At 45.4% G+C, this 20531-nt stretch overlaps 1 protein-coding gene across 1 annotated transcript in view; it reads left to right on the plus strand.

The window, feature by feature from the left end:
- LOC146196947 (serine/threonine-protein phosphatase Pgam5, mitochondrial-like) overlaps window positions 1-19461 on the plus strand; it is a 30794-nt gene extending 11333 nt beyond the window's left edge. Inside the window, exons 6-10 of the mRNA XM_084597098.1 lie at window positions 11263-11335; window positions 12540-12634; window positions 13389-13490; window positions 16725-16775; window positions 19195-19461. Of these exons, the coding sequence (XP_084453224.1) occupies window positions 11263-11335; window positions 12540-12634; window positions 13389-13490; window positions 16725-16775; window positions 19195-19461 (588 nt within the window). The remainder of the gene's footprint in view (window positions 1-11262; window positions 11336-12539; window positions 12635-13388; window positions 13491-16724; window positions 16776-19194) is intronic.
- Window positions 19462-20531: the final 1070 nt, after the last annotated feature.

The following is a 20531-nucleotide window of genomic DNA, read 5'->3' on the forward strand; positions in this document are numbered from 1 at the left end:
ATCGCTTTCCAATTCCAGCATGCGAGTTACTTCCCTATCCAGAATTTCTCTTTGCCGTGGAGAAAATCGGTAGCACCTTGATCGCACTGGCACGTCTGAAGTCAGCTCAATATCGTGCTCAGTCAAATCAGTCCTGCCTGGCCTGTCCACGAAGCAGGCCTCAAACTCTGTTATTATCTCGCCCAGATCGGACAGCTGGGATTACTTTAGTTCTCCTCTCTGCTCCGTCTTTTTGAGAAGCTCCTGAGCGTTGCTTCCCTTTCCGCTGAGGCAAATCAAGTTGTCCCCCATCTCCTCGGGAAGGTTTAACGTTAGATTTACCACGGCTTGCTCCATAGCTAAGTCCTCTCGGGTTCCACTTAAAAGTCTCGTGAGATTACTAGACACTGGCGGCAAGAGGTTACTCTCTAGAACGTCCTCATTCCGCGTCTCATCAAGCTCACTTTCAAGTTGACTTATCTGAGATGCCTCGCTCTCAAAGTTTTCTGACCCGCTATTTTCCGCATCGACCACTGTTTTAACTGCCGTTTCCTCCGCTGTGGATTTTTCTGGAATGAGCAGTGTAGCTAGTTCTCGCGCCTTTGAACGTGTTAAGGCTTGCACAACTCTGTCTCCGAAAAGGATGCCCCTCTTTCGCAGTAGCATGTCCGATTTGTTGGAGAACAAATACGGATAGCACTTAGGAAGCTTTCCTGAAACGGCAGCCTCGGTTGTTAACTTGCCGAAAGGGCCCTCGATGACCACGTTCGCGATTGGCAAGCACACACTCTGTTCCTCCACTACCTGGCGGATCCACGCACACTGTCCGGTATAGTCGGAAGGCGACACATACGCCGGATGGACAACATCCATCGTTGCGGCCGAATCGCGCAGTACCTTGCAAGGCTTCCCGTTGACTACTAGGTCATGCAGGTAGGGTTTCAAAAGCTGCATATTTTCATCGCAGTCACTGACATACGAGAAAGCAATCTTCTCTTTGCGGCAGTTGGCGGCAATGTGACCCTGCTCATTACATCTAAAGCATGTGAGCGGCTTCCTAGCCCCAAGCTTGTTCTTTGTGTTCTGCGCGTTGGTCACTTCCCCACTTTTCTCACTGCCGTCCTTTCTAGGGCGTTTGCCTGAAGAAGCCTTCCTTTCTTCGTTTGCAAATCTAGCAAAGTGCCTTTTCTGACGGTTATTCACACTCAACTTGGGACTGCGGGGCCTATCCACTGCTGGGTTGCTGAATTGTCGGCGCGAAGCGTACTCCTCAATGAGTTCGGCAGCTTCAGTTGCCGACTTAATGTCGCCTCGGTCCTGTAACCAATTTCTTTCTTTTTCTGGGAGGCAGTTATGAAACTGCTCCAAAAGAATTCGCTCGACTACAGCGTCCCTATCACTGTAGGAATCAGTGCTCTTTAGCCACTCGCCCAAATTGACTCTTAAATTGTATAGGAATTCAGAGTAACTCTCGTCCCTGGACTTAGTAGCGTTCCGAAAACGTTGTCTGAACGCCTCGGCGCCAAGCCTATACTTTCTCAGAAGGCAAGCCTTGACCTTCTCGTAGTTGTCCGCGTCCTCCTTGCTTAGCCGCGCGACAACCTCCGCTGCCTCGCAGGGCAGAACCGTCAATAATCTCTGAGACCAAGTGTCTCGCTGGAAGGACAGTTTTTCGCAGGTTCGCTCAAAGTTAGCCAGATACAGACCGATATCCCCTGATATCACATATGGCTGCATGTACTTTGACATCTTGAAATCTGCCTCCTTGTTGAGAAGAGGTACCGCTAGCTGGGGACAATTGCCCGACCTCTTGCTCAACTCTAGTTCTAATTTCCGGAGCTCAATTTCTAGCTCCAGCTTTTTTGCTTCTCTTTCAATTTCACGCTTCTTTTCCTCTTTTTCCCTCTCAAGTTCACGCGCCTTTTCCTCTTTTTCCCGCTCTTTCTGCTGTCCGAGCTGTTCCTTTTTTTGACCGATGAGGTTCCATGCTTCACTGAGCTCCTCATCATCGGTTCCCAGATCAGTGATTGCCTTTATAATCAAGGGTTTTCGTGCCAAACCACTTGTATCAATTCCCAATTCCTCACACAATAGCAACAGGTCCGGTTTCTGCAGCTTTTGTAGGTCCATGATCGCTCCGAGTGTCGGCTACTTCCAAAACAACAGTGCAAACTACCAAACCTAAAGGCGTTTCAACACTTTTTACCAGTTCTAAAATCTAACCCTGTTCTAGAACCTGGTCCACATCAGAAGAAAAGCCAAGCACTCACCCACACATGCGATCGATGTTCCGAGCTGCTCTCTTGTTGGCCGATTGTTGCGCCTGCTTGTTGCTTGAGATGCCACGTCCGATCACCAGATGTTGTGGCTTGTAGATTCTGATCCACCTCGAATCACCAGATGTTGTAGCTTGTAGATCCAGATCCCACCTCCAATCACCAGATGTTGTGGCTTGTAGATTCAGATCCCAACGCTGGTCACCAGTTGTCGCGACGCTGGGACTAAGTTGACCCGGCCTTCACTTGGTAGCGTGCATAGACTCGGGGTTGATGAAGGATTGAATCTTCGAAGTTGGTAAAATATATACAAGCAGGTTTAATGGCACTTTGAGAAAACTTATTTACACGATTATTTACATGAAAAAGAAGGGTACATCAGCAAAATGGCAAGCGTTAAGAGTTCATAGCGAGAAGCGACTGGATGAGCCGTTTACCCAGGGCTCAGAGCGACATTTCGTGCTCTGCAACGTCCTTAAAACCCCCTATGTCCAGCCCCTCTCTGAAGATGCTGACCAACCAAATCCAGGGCACGCCCCTCAGATATCGGCATCCAATCAAACACATCACTGCACTGATGGTCTGAAGCACTGACTGGCCCGGCATTGTTTCGTTGGGCCTGGTCACTTGTTGGCGGGAAAAGCTTGGGAACGGCGAGGAGGTACATTTCTATTCTTCAGCCAAGAATCGATAGGCTGGTTCCGGCAAGTGGATTTACTTCTCAGAAACCCAAGGGCACGTGCGCGCCGCTTACTGCTCCCAGCATTGTCCCTTTCCGGCAATTGCAAATCATTCCTGCATTCCCGGGAAATCCTCTAATGGCCGTAATCACCTTGCTCCTTTCTTGTCCTGTACGTCAGCGGACGTGTCACTCTGTCGCCTCCTTTGGACAATAGGCATTCCTTACTTGACCATAGCGCTTCTCGACGGGAAGGGTGAACAATTGAACGAAAGCACTTCCGGCTATTTCCCGCAGGGGGACATTTCTTTGTGTTTTTCTAGACGTTCTCTTGACAGGGTCAATTTGGCATTTGCAGGGTGTCCACAAAGCAAAACAGGCTTACAAAACAAGATTCCTGGAAACAGGCTCACTTAGAGCCATTGTACCAACACCACATATCCACAGCACTTATCCATGCCCACAGGCGAACAATAGAGCGCGCAAGTGCGGATGATGCACGGTCGTAACAACACCAATAGCCTACTCATAGCCACATCACCTATAGCATAGTATAGTATAGCATAGTAGATGAAGTGGTTTGCCGCTTCGGTTGCCAGATGTACAGCCTTTGTCAAAAATATACGGCCCAAGGGGTTCGCTTCAAAGCGGTCTAACTAAGCCCCTGGAAGCAATAGTGGAATATATAGGTAAACATAGACAAGGATGGGGACTAGATTTGTCGTCTACTAGATTTTGAGCGGTGTAGATGCGTACTGAGCTCCGTTACGGGGCTTAGAAGCAAAACCCTTGGGCTGTATATTTTTGACAAAGACTGTACATTGTCGGCCTTGTTGCCGGGTCTTCGCTATGAAGCGCGGTCTCCCATGCTTTTGCGTCTTTGAATAAACTGTAGCCCGGGGAGTGGCTGCACTTTCAGAGGATATATGATTTAAAGTTTCTATGTCATGGCAAAATGTGCAGAATTGGTCTTCCGGATTTCCCGTTTGAATGAGGTATCTTTATCCGGCAGATATGTGATTCTTGGCTTGCAGGCGGCGCCAGGTGACTATACTTCTGCGGACGTGAGGGATGGATGGAGGGGTGGATATTTCCGCCGTCCTAACTTGTAGTGCTCGATGACCTCGTTGTAGGTAGCGAGTGTCTCTACCTTAAAGTTTCGTTGAGGCCGGCGTCCTCCCCAGATAATGAGCGCTCGGGCGAGGGCGTTGACCGCTACGTTTCCTGGTATGTTGGAATGAGCGGGGGTCCAGGTTAGGGTGATCTCTCTGTCTATGTTTCCTTTCGACACTATGCTCAACGCGTCGTGTGCTAAAGCCTTTCTGCAGACCCCCAGACAAGTTGAGGCTGGTCTGGTGGTCTGTAGGAAGGCTGTAGCAACGGCGCAGCACATAGAACGGTCTCGGAACAGGAACTGTAGTTGAACCAGATAGAAACACCAGACACAGACATTTATATTACGGCTGCAAGTCTACGTCTTCTTAGCCAAACCAGCTTTCAGTGAAAAAGCGAAGCCGGCGGGGAGCCTCGGACACGAGAAAGCATACCCTGTCATATGGAAGAACGATAACGCGCATTCCATCAAGGTTACCCACCAAAGCTACTCTACCGCAACAAGCGCGCTCATAAATTGTGAGGCCGTGTTTTCCAGAGAAGGACAGTCGGAGCTGGAAAGGCGAGCGCCGATCATAACAGGGAAACGAAGAAAACTGGCAAGCGTTAAGTTGTCAGCCCAAGGAGAAGCTCTGTGTACTCCGTCCTCTTCGGGCGTACCATGTACTCAAGCCCGTATTATAGTCCCTTTTCGTGTTCCTCAACAATTCTAGCTGTCCCATTACTCTTGTCAAATAACGAACCCACGTTTAAGGTTATCCCACACGGACACAGCAACGCGACAATGAAGCGCGCAGCGAGCGCGGCTCACACAATTAGTGGTCTCCGCTCCCCCTTCACCTGTCAGTCAGGGACGGACCAGTTGATGCCGTCCTGGGTAAGTGCAGGGTATGACGCCACAATCCAGGGTCGGCGGCAAGAGCAGAGAGCAGGGAAACTCTCTTTCGAGGTGAAGTATGAGAGAGCTTTGATTTGTATATTTACTGCTTTCAGGCGCGCGCATAAATGTAGTATTTTGAAGACTTTCTTCGATACCTGATCGAAGCTTTGGACTTCCTTGTTTAAACTGACATACCCTGGTCAGTGGCCCTTTCAGCGCCGAGCACATTGCGACGGGACCCAAAGACACTCGTGTGCTGTGCGATGTCAGCTGCTGTTAATGAACACAAGGTGGTCTAAATTACTTAGCGTTAAACGTCTCAAAACACACACACACACACACACACACACACACACACACACACACACACACACACACACACACACACACACACACACACACACACACACACACACACACACACACACACACACACACACACACACACACACACACACACACACACACACACACACACACACACACACACACACACACACACACACACACACACACACACTTCACGGGGCCCCAAGAATCATGTGCTGTGCGATATCAGCTCCTGTTAGCGAACACTAGGGGGTCTAAATTATTAAGCGTGAAATCCCACAGTTCACAAATTCACTCTAGAAGTTAATTAACCTCATAAAAACTGTCCCGGATATTCATGCCTCGAGGTAGGAAGGGGAAGTGGCGTCGTCACAGCACTGCGTATAGGGTATAGGAGACAGAGTGCAGCAGATGACACTTCCTGTGCGAGCTTTCTGCTACTCTTCCTTCTCTCGAACTACCAGGGTGTTCCTAGAACCACTGCTGGGCCGTCACTGTCCTATTTATAAAGCAACTCGAGCCAGTTCGCAATTTCGTACTTGAAATAGTATGTAAACTCCAGCTCATGGTACAGATTAAAACAAAGGTTTGCGGATATGGGTAAACAAAAAAAAAAAAATACGAGAAAATTTAATAGCGGTGTATGTTAGACTGGCGCATATTTACACGTAGATATACATCTAGAAACTTTTGCAACCCAGTTCTTGGCCGATCCCTCTTTTGTGGGTATTTGTCAGCTATCTTATGGTCAGCAATAACAACGACATGAAAAAGACGCTGAAAAGCAGTACAGATAGTTCACTAATCCTAAATTCTAGTTTGCCTATCTTCTGACTAACAGGCTAATCAAGCGTAGCCAAACCTAATATAGCCTCACATCCTGTTCCTATTCAAAAGTCATCACGACACACCTCAATGTGGTGCCTACAAATTACATGTCTCACAAAATTGTGGAGACGCCTTTACGGACACTTCCAAAACTCCACGCGCGCGAACACATGCCAGGAATACGAAAAAGGCCCGCCTCGTTACAGCTGGACTCAAACAATTTGCACTATCACAAATCTTATCTACGCACGGTGACTCAGTGCACATTTTTGTCGATGACTGAGTGACGACCATATCTTCAGCAGCCGCATTTATAGTGCCTAAAATAGTCTACAGCCACCGCTTTAGGCTTGTACATAAAACGTCGTCCACGGCAGGTATCGAACGAGAGGCCGTTCGATACTTTTGTCTCCAGGCAGCAAATCACTGGACAATATTCTGCGACTCGAGACTTGCGTTCCAGATTACATAAAAAACATATATGAAGCCACGTACTTACGAGCACCTAATTGGGCTAACTTTGCTGCTGCTAGCTATGACTTTCAAGCGTGCCCATGACATCAAGTTTCAGTTAGTACTGAGTCTATTCCAGGAGATGAAATTAGGGCTGATGTAGAAGCCAATCCAACCCATGCTGACCAAGATTCCATACAGATACCTTTCTTGAGGAGTGACGCTGCCGTCTCACTGGCTCATTCTTAGCAGGGCGCCATGCAGTTACTTTGGAACGACGTAAGTCATCTGCAGTACTGCATTTCTCGCCTTGATGGAGGTTTAAGACTCCACCTACCATTAAAAATTATGCGACGTCAAGGAACAATCCTCCGTCGGTTAGGCATTGGCGTCGCGTACACCAAACCTAGTCTCAACAAGATCGAAGCTGAGAAACAGCCCGAAATGCTTCAGCTGTAACACTCCAGAGACAATATATCATATCTTTTGCAAGTGCCCTCACTGTACAGAAGAGAAGATAATATAGAAAACTGCTCTTTGCTGGATGCGTATTTTGAATTCCTTGTGCCTGCATACAATGACAAGAGGAACTGTGGCTAATTTCCTCTGGTGCATTGCATGATGTGTACTTACGCATTTAGGCCTGTATTCGAAAGTGCAGATGTCTTATCTGACAAATGAAACTGTGACTAATGTGGTGCAGTGTGCAATGTGGTGCAGCAACAAACATGGAGAGCTCTTCTCTGCAAGCGTGCATATTTGTACAGTGTGTGGAAATCCCACATACTATGTGCAAAGTCTCATACATTACACCTCACCTCACTGAACTATGACATTGTCACCTTACATTGGTACCCTGCCTTTTCTTTATTTCCCTTTTCACCCTACCCCAGAACGGTGTAGCAGGCCAGGGTCTTTTGCCACAGGCTGACCTGTTCGCTTTTCCTTTCATTTAATGCATTATTTTTTTCTCTCTCTCTATTTAACCCTAATAAAGGTTATTCACATGGCCAATGTAAATTTTTAAGAAAATTTTATTTCTGTGTTACTTTTCTCCAGTTTCCATGATTTTCACGTGTCTCTATGCCTTTTACGTGTCAGCGCATACAGCTCGCTCGGTTGAAGAGCCGACACCGTACCCTAGTTCCGGCTCTGTTGTCGGAAGTATGAGGAAAGTGGTAGGAATAATTCAGGCCTGTAATTGAGGCGGTTTCTCTTCCTTTACGGCGCGGTTCAGGCGACCAACGAGGACTATGACAGATACCGCACCTTTGCTTTTCAATAAACAATTTATAAATTAAGCGTAGACGACCACCACAATGTATGACAGGTACTGCGTCTTGGAAACCCCCATAACCTAACCAAACCTCCCTAACTTCTTCCGTGAATAGAACTTCGCGCCAGATCCATTCAGTAAAGATGGCTCACTCAATATGCCAATTGCTTTCCCTGAAACCCTATTCACCGGGACGCTTAAACGATAATTAAGGAATGTTCCCATGCAAGAAATCCATAGAAGGAATCTTTGTGGGCATTCGATTCAAATTTAAACTCTATGTGTATCTTACATATATTTATACCCTCAGGGCTTACAGGAACCGTTATAGAGGTTGCAGAACGCATTGGTAAGAGTAGCCTTCGGTCGGCATTGCTTGTATTCTTTCTTCCTATTTTTCTCAAAAAGACTTAGTTTATCTGAGTGGCAACCTTGCACGTAGAAAGGAGGCTTCTCGTCTTCTAAAATCAAACGAACAAATGGAAGAGGAGCAAACATTTAATAAGGGATGAAGAAGGTGGTTGGAGCAGCAAGCGGAGACTTTATTCTAAGACCCCGGTGACTGCAGTCAGGCGCTGTAAAGATAGCGAACAGCTACTCTCTTTAGGGCCAAAACCTACACCCAAAATAACACCGAATTTCTTGCCCAGACTCAATTTGTGGGTCAAGCTACCAAACACAGCAATCCATACGAACCATTTTCTCGCCTGTTTAGGTCTTTTCAAAAAGATACGATATGAAGCTCGAATCCACACTTAGCGATCCACGAGACACTGATTTGGACTCTGATCGTACGGGACAGCAGAAGTTGTCAACAATGGGTAATTGTGCCCATGGCGGTCCCCATCAGCTAGGTAACCGATCTGTTCGTTAATTATGGATTTTAATTGTTGTCTAAGTGTCACTACGGCGGAGCAATAACCTCAATCTCAACTCAAAAACTCGAAACGTTCTAACCTGTTTTTGCCGCACATTCATTGCGCGCGAGCGAATGAGGCAAGGTAGAAGAAGACGAAAACCTTCCCTGACGCATCGAGGCCAATATCGATTGCCGAACAGAGGAAGAATCGACGCAAAAAAACATGGGATGTTTGGCCAGCAAGACCAGGAGGCAGGCTCGGTCGGTCGGCCTGTCGTTTGCGGTAAGTACACTGCTCGGAAACACGAGACAGGACGGTGCAGCTCATTCGCTTCATATTGCGCAGACTTATCCAGAAGTTTCTAGCGCGTTCAATTGCGGTCGAACAGGAAGAGCGATGTGGGGAGGGAAAAGAGGGGCCTGCGCAATTGAGGGGACGTTTATAGCTCCAGCCCTCAGTGCATATCGTCTGTTCATGAAACAAGTTAATTACCGACTGCACCCAGTCGAAAAAAAAAAAAACTACAGAAAATTTTCTGTTGTTACGACAGAATTTCGGTGCGGTTTTTGACGGGAAACCTGTTGTGACAACAGAACGTTCTGTAGTAACATCAGAAATATCTGTAGTTACAACAGAAACGTGCTACAGAACTACAGACAACAAAAATATATTACAGAAAAACTACAGGAATACAGAAAAGTACTACAGAACTACCAATAAATCTGATGTTTACGACAGACCTGCATACCATTTTGTCGTATGTTTGACATGGTTCTGTAGTTTTTTAGACTGGGCAATACTAACATTCTCAAGAGACCTCCTTCTAAGCTCAACAACCTCAACAACCCTGTCACAACTTGCTAAATAAAGCGGTGTGACGCCATGTAATCTCTGACAGCGTTCTTATGACGGAGTCTAGCTGCTTGTGCTTGATCCAAAGTGGAGATTTTCCTCCGTGGAAGGCGATTCAGACACAAGGTAAACGATAACATTGGTATTTGCAGGTATATGCTCTAACTATATAGTAATCAGCCGTTTATGTATACTTTATTAACGCGATAGCGTTCAATGCCCCATTCTGCAGAAAATACGATGTCGGCGTGGTCGGTATTGTAAGCGAAAAACCACGGGCATGGTACTCTGGGAGGTGGCAGCTGGTTGCTGCATGGCCGCTCACTTGTCCGTGTCCGTGTCTTGTCCGTGTCTTACTTCCTTCCGTCCTTCGTGTACTTTCGCGCTATTTTCCATCATGAATGTTAACCAACTCGCCCAACTTTCGGCATCACTAATTGACCATAGGATGGTACGACGTCATCCGACCACGTGGCAGGGTTCATTTGGCAGGAACTCCAACTTGCTCTTCTCAATTCAGAAGGTGATAAACGCACGTTCCAGAGCCTTTGCGTTCAGAGACAGACATGCTACCGCTGGCTGTGTACATATATAGGGAATTACGTTCGTGCGACTTCGTTAAGCGGGCTTACATCTGTGTCAGGTTCTATTTCGCATAACACGGTAGCTTATATCTGCATGCTAAAGATTATTTATAATACGATAATAAAGACCCTACTTAAGGGATTAGTAAATTATTTAAGCGACTGGCAATGTGCATGTTAATGGCTATCGTCTGTGGGTCCTCTTGCTAATCCTCATTCGAGTACGTGCACTTTTTCACTTTATTAATTACTAACCTCTTAATTAGTGCCTCTATTATCTCGCACTTACTCCTTATCATGCAGTTGCAACTTACTACGTGATGTAAAAAAAACACTGGACAGATATAAAGACCCGATTTAACCGAGGCGTACGAACGTGCCTGCGCTTCCTCGGTGCAGCCTGTCTGTATTGGGATCGAAGGGCTTCGGATGATTGAATTCTTGTCTCAGAGGAGCTGCTCGACTTTGTAGCTCCTGCCATATATCAAATTTTCTCGTGATGTCACAGAAAACGCCCACCAATTAGTTCCCGGCCATGTCGCTTTTAAACTGTCACCTACTAATGATATTTCGCTCACAGCGCTGGCGTCGACCATGACGCCAACGCCGACGCCGGGTTTTCAGAAGAAAGTGCTTTTTTAACGCTATCGCGTTACAATTTAAATATAGGAAAACGGAGCTGCAGGCAAGAATGGATTGGGGCTATCACAGCAAACAGAGCACACTGTTTAGATCTTCACCAAGCCGTAGTGCACTCACTTGATTTCATTTCGGAAGAAAGCTTAGGTTTTGTTTTCTTTTTATAAATCTTGGGCAAGCTTAGCTGCTACACCTTGTAAAGGGTCGTCCACTTTTAGGTTGAACGCGGGAGCTCGTAGCCGTGCTTTTTAAATTGTTATTGTGTTTCACCCGCTCGCGCACTGAAGCAAGGTGGCGCAGGCACAGGATGACTTGGAGGTGGTTACCTCGTTTGCTGCGCGACCGGGTCAGACGCAATAGGTTCCGAAGACAGCGGCCATGCAGTCGCGTGTTCGCTCTAAGGTTAGACGATATTGTACAAGCCTGTTACTTTTAAAAATCACGAATCTTTTCAATACTTGAGCATGACGCTGATAACAAAATTTCGCTTCATTCTGGTTTCATTTCGCGCAGCTCGCCAGCTTCGTGCTCCTCGCCGGTGACTTGGCCGTCATGTTTGTTTCGGCGATGTTGTGCCAAGGAAGGCGTAAGTTCACGAAAAGTTGCCTTAATCACTCTGTTTATGTTGAGAAGGCTTCCACTGCATGACGCGTAGCGATCGAGGACATAGAGGAGGGATTATGCAACTAAGAGTATGCAGCTATCCGATACGCAATTCACTACACTTCAGGTAGCTACTCAATATGACTTTGATAGTGGCTTTGATGCTCAGCCAGTGATCCCAAGCTCTCGGGATCGACTCTCGAATGTCATGACGGCGTTTCGACTCAGGCGGACCGTAAGAACGCCCGTGTGCTGTGCGCTGACGTCGCAGTTAAACAATAAACAAATACGGCCTCAATCCAGTCCTCAATGCTGACTTCTTCCCTACGACGACTCTTACATAGCCCATTAGTCACGTTGAGGCGCTAAAGCTCATTGTTAGTAATTTGCGTGGTATTAGGGATGATTCGCCTCACCTATTTAGCACATTTCACTGGCAGCATTGGCGACGAAAATTAACGAATCCAAAAAGCCTATTGTACTTGAAAGCCCACTTCGCTTCCTGGGATACATTCGTTCCATGTAAGTTACCTTGCCGTTTCGGAAGCGTTGGCGTGTGTCGTATTGTATCCTGCAATAACACCTGAAATAAGCTTCTCGACTTCTAGAGCTTATAGCTTGTGCTCGTTTTCAGGTTCTCTTTTCTGGAGCGAGTGACTGTGGGTTACATCACGAGACTCTGGTGTCCTTGCGCGTCCCTTTCTTTAGTGTTTATTCTGTGTTGACTTAAAAAAAAAGGGGCAAATACACCAGCAAGACTCTGGTGTTTGTGCTTTAGAAATGTGTTCTCGCCGACTGCGCTTGCTATTACATGGCGATTGATATTTTGTTGTTCTCATTAGAGCTTTCGCATAAACCCTGTGTCCTATTCAGTCTATATTCTTATTCGTCTACCACTGTGGCCCTGGTTTCTAAGTGCTCCTGGATATAGCTCATATTACGCAACTATGAACTCACTGTAAGTTATAGACTACCATACATGTAGCGCGTGTGTCGATTGAAGCACGGTGGCTCATTCTGACCAAAACGTACGTAATATCGGTTGCGCTAAACAGCGCTCTACAAGCCCTAAATGCACGTCACCGTAAAAATAAAACAAACACATGCGCAAAAAAAAATAAATCTCGAACTGGGATGGTACTTCTTTTTTTCTGACACATGTTGTTATGGTACCTCCTCCTTTCCAGGGCGCCCGTATATTTGGCTGTCCAGGGGCTTCGGATGCCTCCTGAGAGTGGCCAACTTGGGCTTCATCATCGCCTGGATGGTCGCCGCTGCACAGGCATGCACACTATCGCGTTTTTCCTTAACGTAGAATAAGTAATGTTTGCGCTATACAAATGACGCGATAGTTTAGAGAGCTTGCGTATTCGGCAGGGCATGGCTGATGATAAAATACGCTCATATCTTTTACGTTGTGCGCGCAATTTAAAGAACCTCAGGTGATCTAAGCTAATCCTGGATCCTCCATTACTGAGTTTATCAAATGCTATGCGTCGCTTTTTACGTCAAAGACCAGAATTCAGTTCTTCATTGTAGCGCTAGAAAACGGGCGTCCATGCCAGGTTTGGTATGGTTTGGTTTGGTTTGTGGAATTTAACGTCCCAAAGCGACTCAGGCTATGAGAGACGCCGTAGTGGAGGACTCCGGAAATTTTGACCACATGGGGCTTGAGGCATCAGTATGATACCGCTGGTGAAGAGTCGATATCAACCACAGAACAAGGGTACGATGTACTTAGCAGACAAATCTTCGCCGCCCGCCGAAGGCGTTGTGACATTGCTTTATAAGCGGCTATGCTATCTGCGACAAAGGACCGTAAAGCACGCGAACGGCAACCGAAGCACAGGCCAGTAGTTTCATGCCATACTTGTGGATCTGAAAGCTGTACTTGCATTGTCTGAAGTATGCTAGACAAGTAAGGCATACATTCGTTCACATTGCTCTTCTAGTGCGAAATCGGCGGGCAAAATAGCAAAAACGGTAATTATTGAGCTGGACCAACTAGCGGTGCTTTCTTCACTCTTCCTCGACAGGACAACATGCAGCGAATGGTAATTTGCTCGACGGCCATTGCTACGCGCGTTCTCGGAATGTTCCTTTACGCCGTCGTCTACTTCGTCGAGGGCAAAATAAAGGTGAGGCCAAAGAGCCCAGTCAAACCCCCTGCATGTTGCTGTAAGTCCTAAGCCTCCGTACTTTAATTATGCCACTCGATTCGGCGGCACCGGAGTGGAGAGTGCAGCCTGCGCCAGAGAGTGTCTGACCTAAATATATATGGCACAGAATCTCGCGTCTATGTAGAATGTTCTCCGACTGGTTTACGCCAGTCACTAATTAGGCAAACGCACGCTACTCAAGGTTGTTGAAAGCTTCACCATTCTAACGCTTCCATTTATTGGCTCCAGGTAGCTGGTTCGGTATTATTATAGCCTATTGCTTTCAGCAGACATATAAAATCATGTTTAAGATTCACACGCGTTTTTCCCTTCCCCGAGTGTGAAGACGAACATCAAAGCTAAATTAACAATGACGTATAAATAATCTCCTATTGCCGAAGAAGATCAGCAAAGAGTTACTACATGATGGCGAATTTTGAACGAGATGACAGCGTAGATGTTGGTAGAAGAAACTTCCTCATTCATATGAATAATTAGGCTTCTTCTTCGAAGGGCTGATTAGAGCTGTTTCATTTTTAGAAAATTGGACACTTTTAAATAATCTGCAAGCAACAAAGATCAACAGGGATGGCTGTTGAAGAGTATACGGCACCCTTCGAAAAAGAATTTCCTTCTATAGATCCTGTTAAGACTGGCGAGGATATCTATACTGCCATCTCGTCAGAAATTCGTCCCTAAGTAACCGGTCCACGGGCTATCTTCAATGGCCGTCTAAACCAACGCAACGCTATATGCGATGTCTTTGTCCCGTGGTCTCCGGTTTCAATGTAGTTTCAGTGCTTGTTTATGCTAGTATGCAGTGCTGAGCTGACAGCGATATAGCTGTACCTATAGGTACACAAATAGTCTCCGCTTCCCTCAGTGTGCGCTTCCGTCTAAGCCGTCATGGACCACTGGACCACAGCATTCTCGGACACTCGCCCCTTTCTGACCAAGCGCCTTTTACATGGCTCAGGATAGCCCTAAAATAAATACACTTTGGCGGTGGCCTGGAATGATAGGACATTTTTTTTTATTATTTATTCAATAAATACCCACAGCTCCAATAAAGTGTTATTGCGGGGGTTACAAGTCTTTTATAAAACAAATCCGCCGTGATTCGCCTCACTACTTCACTTGGCAGTGCATTCCATTCCTTGATGGGTGGTACAAAAAAAGAATACTAGAAAATATTTGTCCTTGAGCTATACGGTCGCACTTTGTAACTATGATCGATTCGTAAATGTACATAATGCGGGGGGTGCAAATATGCTTTGGATGAAACTCCTGTTTTATCATGATATAGTGTATAAAAAAGCTTTAAACGTAGAACCCCGCGGCGTTCACTCAAAGAAACCCAGCCCAATTTCTTTCCTTTTACTTGTGCTAAGGAAGCGGTAGTAGAGGCCAAGGACAAATCGCGCAGTGGCAGATTGTACGCGCTCAACCATGTGTACATGAATACTGTAAACCGGATCCCAGATAGGGCAGGCATACTCTAAGATGGGCCTGACGTATGTTTGGTCTCCCTTTGCGCTGGAGAACACTGAGGGATCTACCTGCATTTCTTGCTAAACTATTGACATACGCCGACCATGTACCATCCCCGAACAAAATAACACCTAGATACTTACACGTCGTTTTAATTTAATTATTTCTCCATAGAGGGAATATTGATATAATTTATTTTTATTGTAGAAAAGCTATATGGTCTTTCGGTGACGTAACCAGGCATTGATGATGACGATATCACGAACTTGAGAAATCATGACTTTGGCAGCTAACGAGTTTTCACCATCGAGAAACTACTTCACTTAACTAACGAACAGTTCCGTCATCATCTAGCAGCAAATTCAACGACTGTACCTAAGCATCCTGGATATCGTAAACATTTTTATTTGGCTTTCTTCTTGACTAGAGTGACAAGCAAGAGTCACAGCTGTGCTCATATGATCTAGAAAAGATGATTGCGTGGTGCAACGATTGGCAGATGTGTATTAATTGTGAGAAAACCGTTTTCATGAGAATTACACACAAGAAAAGTCTTCTTCATTTTGTGTACGGTACTAACAACACATCATTATTGGAGGTAACAGAATATGAATATTTGAGCTTATGGATTACTAACAACCTTTCATGAACAAAACACATAGATACAGTTGTAGCTAATTCACTGCGCAAACTTTTTTTCTTGAAACGCTCACTGAAGTCATCTCCGCCCAGTGTCCGCCTATTAGCTTACAACTCCCTCATCCGTCCACTGTTAGAATATGCCGTAATTAAATGGGACCCTTTCACCTTAACTAACATTCATAAACTTGAGCGCATACAGCACAAGGTCGTTAGGTTTGTATTTAATTAATATGGCCGTGCGTCTGTCAGCGAGCTTGTAAAGCGTAGTGGATTACCTTCTGTGACTGAGCGCAATCGTATCTGCCGATTAAAGTTTCTTTTCCAGCTCGTAAAAGGTCATTATAATATTAACACTTCCAATTACATTACTTACTCTTTAGGTTATAATACGAGACAAAGGCATGCACTAACAATAACCCCTGTGAACGCGCGAAATAACTGTTTTAAATATTCTTTCTTTCCGAGGACAATTACGAAATGGAATAAACTTAATAGCGAGACTGTAACTCAGAGTTCTTTACTAATGTTTGAAAAGTGCCTGCAAATTTTATGAATTTGAGTGCGTTTATATGCTTGTATTTCTTTTTGGTTTTCCCACCCTGCTACGATCTGTAAGATCGCAGTATCTATAAATAAATAAAATAAATAAAAAATATTGATATTTCAGTATTATCGTTCTGACAAAGTGTGTTTCACTGATTCTTATAATTAGCAATTATCTGCATACATGTGTCAATATGATTTCAGGTAAACTGAGTGTTTGACACTCCCACCGCGCACATAACAGTCCACCTCTACCGCCCCTGGTGTTTCAAATCACACCCAGCACCGCCACTTCTTTGAAGAAACGTGAAAACTTTGTTTTATTTTCGCTTTTACAGCCGGAATCTACCGCTGATCTCATCCAGTCATTGGTTCTACACTCGGAAGAGGTCGGTAAAATATGATGGACCAAAATAATTGGTCGGTAGTTAAAGTAGATATGTCGCCGCCTACAGTTTGCTGCTCCTTCCGCGAAGCGATGCTCGAAGTGCAACGAATTTTTCTCTAACACGGCGCTTTGCGTGCCTCTTTGCGCAGCTGGCGTCGCGAGTGGCGATACCTGTCATCCTGGTCACCAGCGCCATAGATGTGAGCCGTTTTCAGACTGCTATCTTTGGGGATAAACTTGCTTTTTTTTTTTTTTTTAACTCGTGCTTCATTATTTGGGTGCGAGCTCTCAATGCCCAGAGATCAACTTGCTTTTTTTAGCTGGTGCTTCATTATTTGGGTGCGAGCTCTCAATGTCCAGAGATCAACCTGCTTTTTTTTTAGCTGGTGCTTCATTATTTGGGTGCGAGCTCTCAATGTCCAGAGATCAACCTGCTTTTTTTTTAGCTGGTGCTTCATTATTTGGGTGCGAGCTCTCAATGTCCAGAGATCAACCTGCTTTTTTTTTAGCTGGTGCTTCATTATTTGGGTGCGAGCTCTCAATGTCCAGAGATCAACCTGCTTTTTTTTTAGCTGGTGCTTCATTATTTGGGTGCGAGCTCTCAATGTCCAGAGATCAACCTGCTTTTTTTTTAGCTGGTGCTTCATTATTTGGGTGCGAGCTCTCAATGTCCAGAGATCAACCTGCTTTTTTTTTAGCTGGTGCTTCATTATTTGGGTGCGAGCTCTCGATGTCCAGAGATCAACCTGCTTTTTTTTTAGCTGGTGCTTCATTATTTGGGTGCGAGCTCTCAATGTCCAGAGATCAACCTGCTTTTTTTTTTAGCTGGTGCTTCATTATTTGGGTGCGAGCTCTCGATGTCCAGAGATCAACCTGCTTTTTTTTTAGCTGGTGCTTCATTATTTGGGTGCGAGCTCTCAATGTCCAGAGATCAACCTGCTTTTTTTTTAGCTGGTGCTTCATTATTTGGGTGCGAGCTCTCGATGTCCAGAGATCAACCTGCTTTTTTTTTAGCTGGTGCTTCATTATTTGGGTGCGAGCTCTCAATGTCCAGAGATCAACCTGCTTTTTTTTTAGCTGGTGCTTCATTATTTGGGTGCGAGCTCTCGATGTCCAGAGATCAACCTGCTTTTTTTTTAGCTGGTGCTTCATTATTTGGGTGCGAGCTCTCAATGTCCAGAGATCAACCTGCTTTTTTTTTAGCTGGTGCTTCATTATTTGGGTGCGAGCTCTCAATGTCCAGAGATCAACCTGCTTTTTTTTTAGCTGGTGCTTCATTATTTGGGTGCGAGCTCTCAATGTCCAGAGATCAACCTGCTTTTTTTTTAGCTGGTGCTTCATTATTTGGGTGCGAGCTCTCAATGTCCAGAGATCAACCTGCTTTTTTTTTAGCTGGTGCTTCATTATTTGGGTGCGAGCTCTCGATGTCCAGAGATCAACCTGCTTTTTTTTTAGCTGGTGCTTCATTATTTGGGTGCGAGCTCTCAATGTCCAGAGATCAACCTGCTTTTTTTTTAGCTGGTGCTTCATTATTTGGGTGCGAGCTCTCGATGTCCAGAGATCAACCTGCTTTTTTTTTAGCTGGTGCTTCATTATTTGGGTGCGAGCTCTCAATGTCCAGAGATCAACCTGCTTTTTTTTTAGCTGGTGCTTCATTATTTGGGTGCGAGCTCTCGATGTCCAGAGATCAACCTGCTTTTTTTTTAGCTGGTGCTTCATTATTTGGGTGCGAGCTCTCAATGTCCAGAGATCAACCTGCTTTTTTTTTAGCTGGTGCTTCATTATTTGGGTGCGAGCTCTCGATGTCCAGAGATCAACCTGCTTTTTTTTTAGCTGGTGCTTCATTATTTGGGTGCGAGCTCTCAATGTCCAGAGATCAACCTGCTTTTTTTTTAGCTGGTGCTTCATTATTTGGGTGCGAGCTCTCGATGTCCAGAGATCAACCTGCTTTTTTTTTAGCTGGTGCTTCATTATTTGGGTGCGAGCTCTCAATGTCCAGAGATCAACCTGCTTTTTTTTTAGCTGGTGCTTCATTATTTGGGTGCGAGCTCTCGATGTCCAGAGATCAACCTGCTTTTTTTTTAGCTGGTGCTTCATTATTTGGGTGCGAGCTCTCGATGTCCAGAGATCAACCTGCTTTTTTTTTAGCTGGTGCTTCATTATTTGGGTGCGAGCTCTCGATGTCCAGAAATCAGCTTTCAGATGTCCTAGTGTTAAAAATTATACTTAGAAATGTCAAAAAAGAAACTGTGAGCAGTGGATGAAAACCGTTGTTGCACGTAAATTGTGCAACTGGACGAACACAATGCGAGAACCGTACTCCTTAATATTGAAGAAAAATTTTTCTTGGTCCGGAGACGGCCCTGGACCAGGACGAATTTATTTTAACTACGAAGTTTATGAGAAAGCTGTATGCTTTCATTTGCAGCCGTATGGCTGCGCTTGGGTGGATATCAATACGTAATTACTCCCTCATTACAAATCTGCTCTACTTTGGGGGGATCCTCTAATCATTCGACCGGATCAGGTCTAATTGGAGATAGGTTTACAGAAGCGGTTTTCCCGCAGCGCTGATGATGACGACGACCGACGCTATGAGACCTGCCCTCTTTCTCGCAGGCGTTCTTCCTCTTCTTCATGGTTCGTTATCAGATGATCTTCGCTAAGAAGGAAGCGACCGCAACCCCGCCAGCCGCATCTCCGTCAGGTGCATCTCCGCCAGTCTCACCTCCGACAGCCACAGCCCCGTCAACCGCAGCCCCGTTAACCGATATCCCGTCAGAGTTGTCAGCCGAAGCGGACCGTTCACCAACGGCAGAAGGGCCGGCGGCTGACGTCACCCTCTCGTCTGATGCCTCGGCATCAGGAGACGCTGGCCACAAATGAAGCCTTCGCTGCTGCGCAGACTTAACGCGCCATTCGCGATTTTAACTTTGGCAGGTGTGGCTGCTCAATAAAACACTATCAATCATCATATAGGTATAGGACGTAAAAATGGATGGATAGATTATAACAGCGTTCTCTTTGAAACGGAGTGGTGGCAGTTGCCACCGTGCTCGTTTTTTTCCCTTATATCTTTAATGTTGTTATAAATCCATCAACTATTTCGTTATTTCAATTGGTAAATTTTTGTTTCTACTCTTAAGTTATTTTTTTGCTTTCCAACCTCCAATCTTCCGGTTGCTTTTTGCTGACTTGCACCGCAGATTCATTCACCCGACTACTGGTGTCTCTAAACTCTACGACCTCAGGGAGAGTGACTGCGCCTGAGTCGAAATCCGGATGGGTACCATCGCATTCGAGTATAAGATGTTGAGTAGTTTCTACGGATTTATCACACACTGCATATGTGACTTGTTAAACTTTCTTGTCGTTGCGTGTTCTCAGACACCCAGCCCAGATTTAGCTTCAAATAGTAGGGCACAACCTGCTGAGTTACCAAATAAAGGCCTCCTGATCGTCCTTTTCCTGTTTCGTTGTGCTTCTACTGTGAACTTGTTTTCCATGAAATTTATCAAATTTTTAACTTCTGTGTTTTTACCTTCTGTTTTACACTGCATCTCCGGCCTTGTGCCCCGCATACTTAGGCAGTTTCCGGCTTCGTTTACTCCATTTTGAGCCAGCGTCTTTTAGGTATAGATATTTAAATACTTTAGCTGACCTCCTGTTATTGTGAGTTTTCCCCATGCGTTCCCCATGTAATATTTTACTTTGAGCTTCCCGTGCTTCGAATGATGTCCAGACAATATACCTTGTACCGTGTCATTTGTGGTTTTGCTGTAGACACCTAGAGCCGTAGACACCTAGTTCAACAGCTTTCGGATTTATTTCTAATCCCGATTGTACCTCTGCCCTTAGTACTAAAACTGCATTCCTGAAAGTAAGCCCTGACACCATAATTCATTTCCAAATACCCGTCAGAATCTCATACTACTTGTATCCCCACAAAGCCCTAT

This window comes from Amblyomma maculatum, chromosome 3 (assembly GCF_055883805.1).
Source record: "Amblyomma maculatum isolate TAMU_Amacu chromosome 3, ASM5588380v1, whole genome shotgun sequence".
NCBI lineage: Eukaryota > Metazoa > Arthropoda > Arachnida > Ixodida > Ixodidae > Amblyomma > Amblyomma maculatum.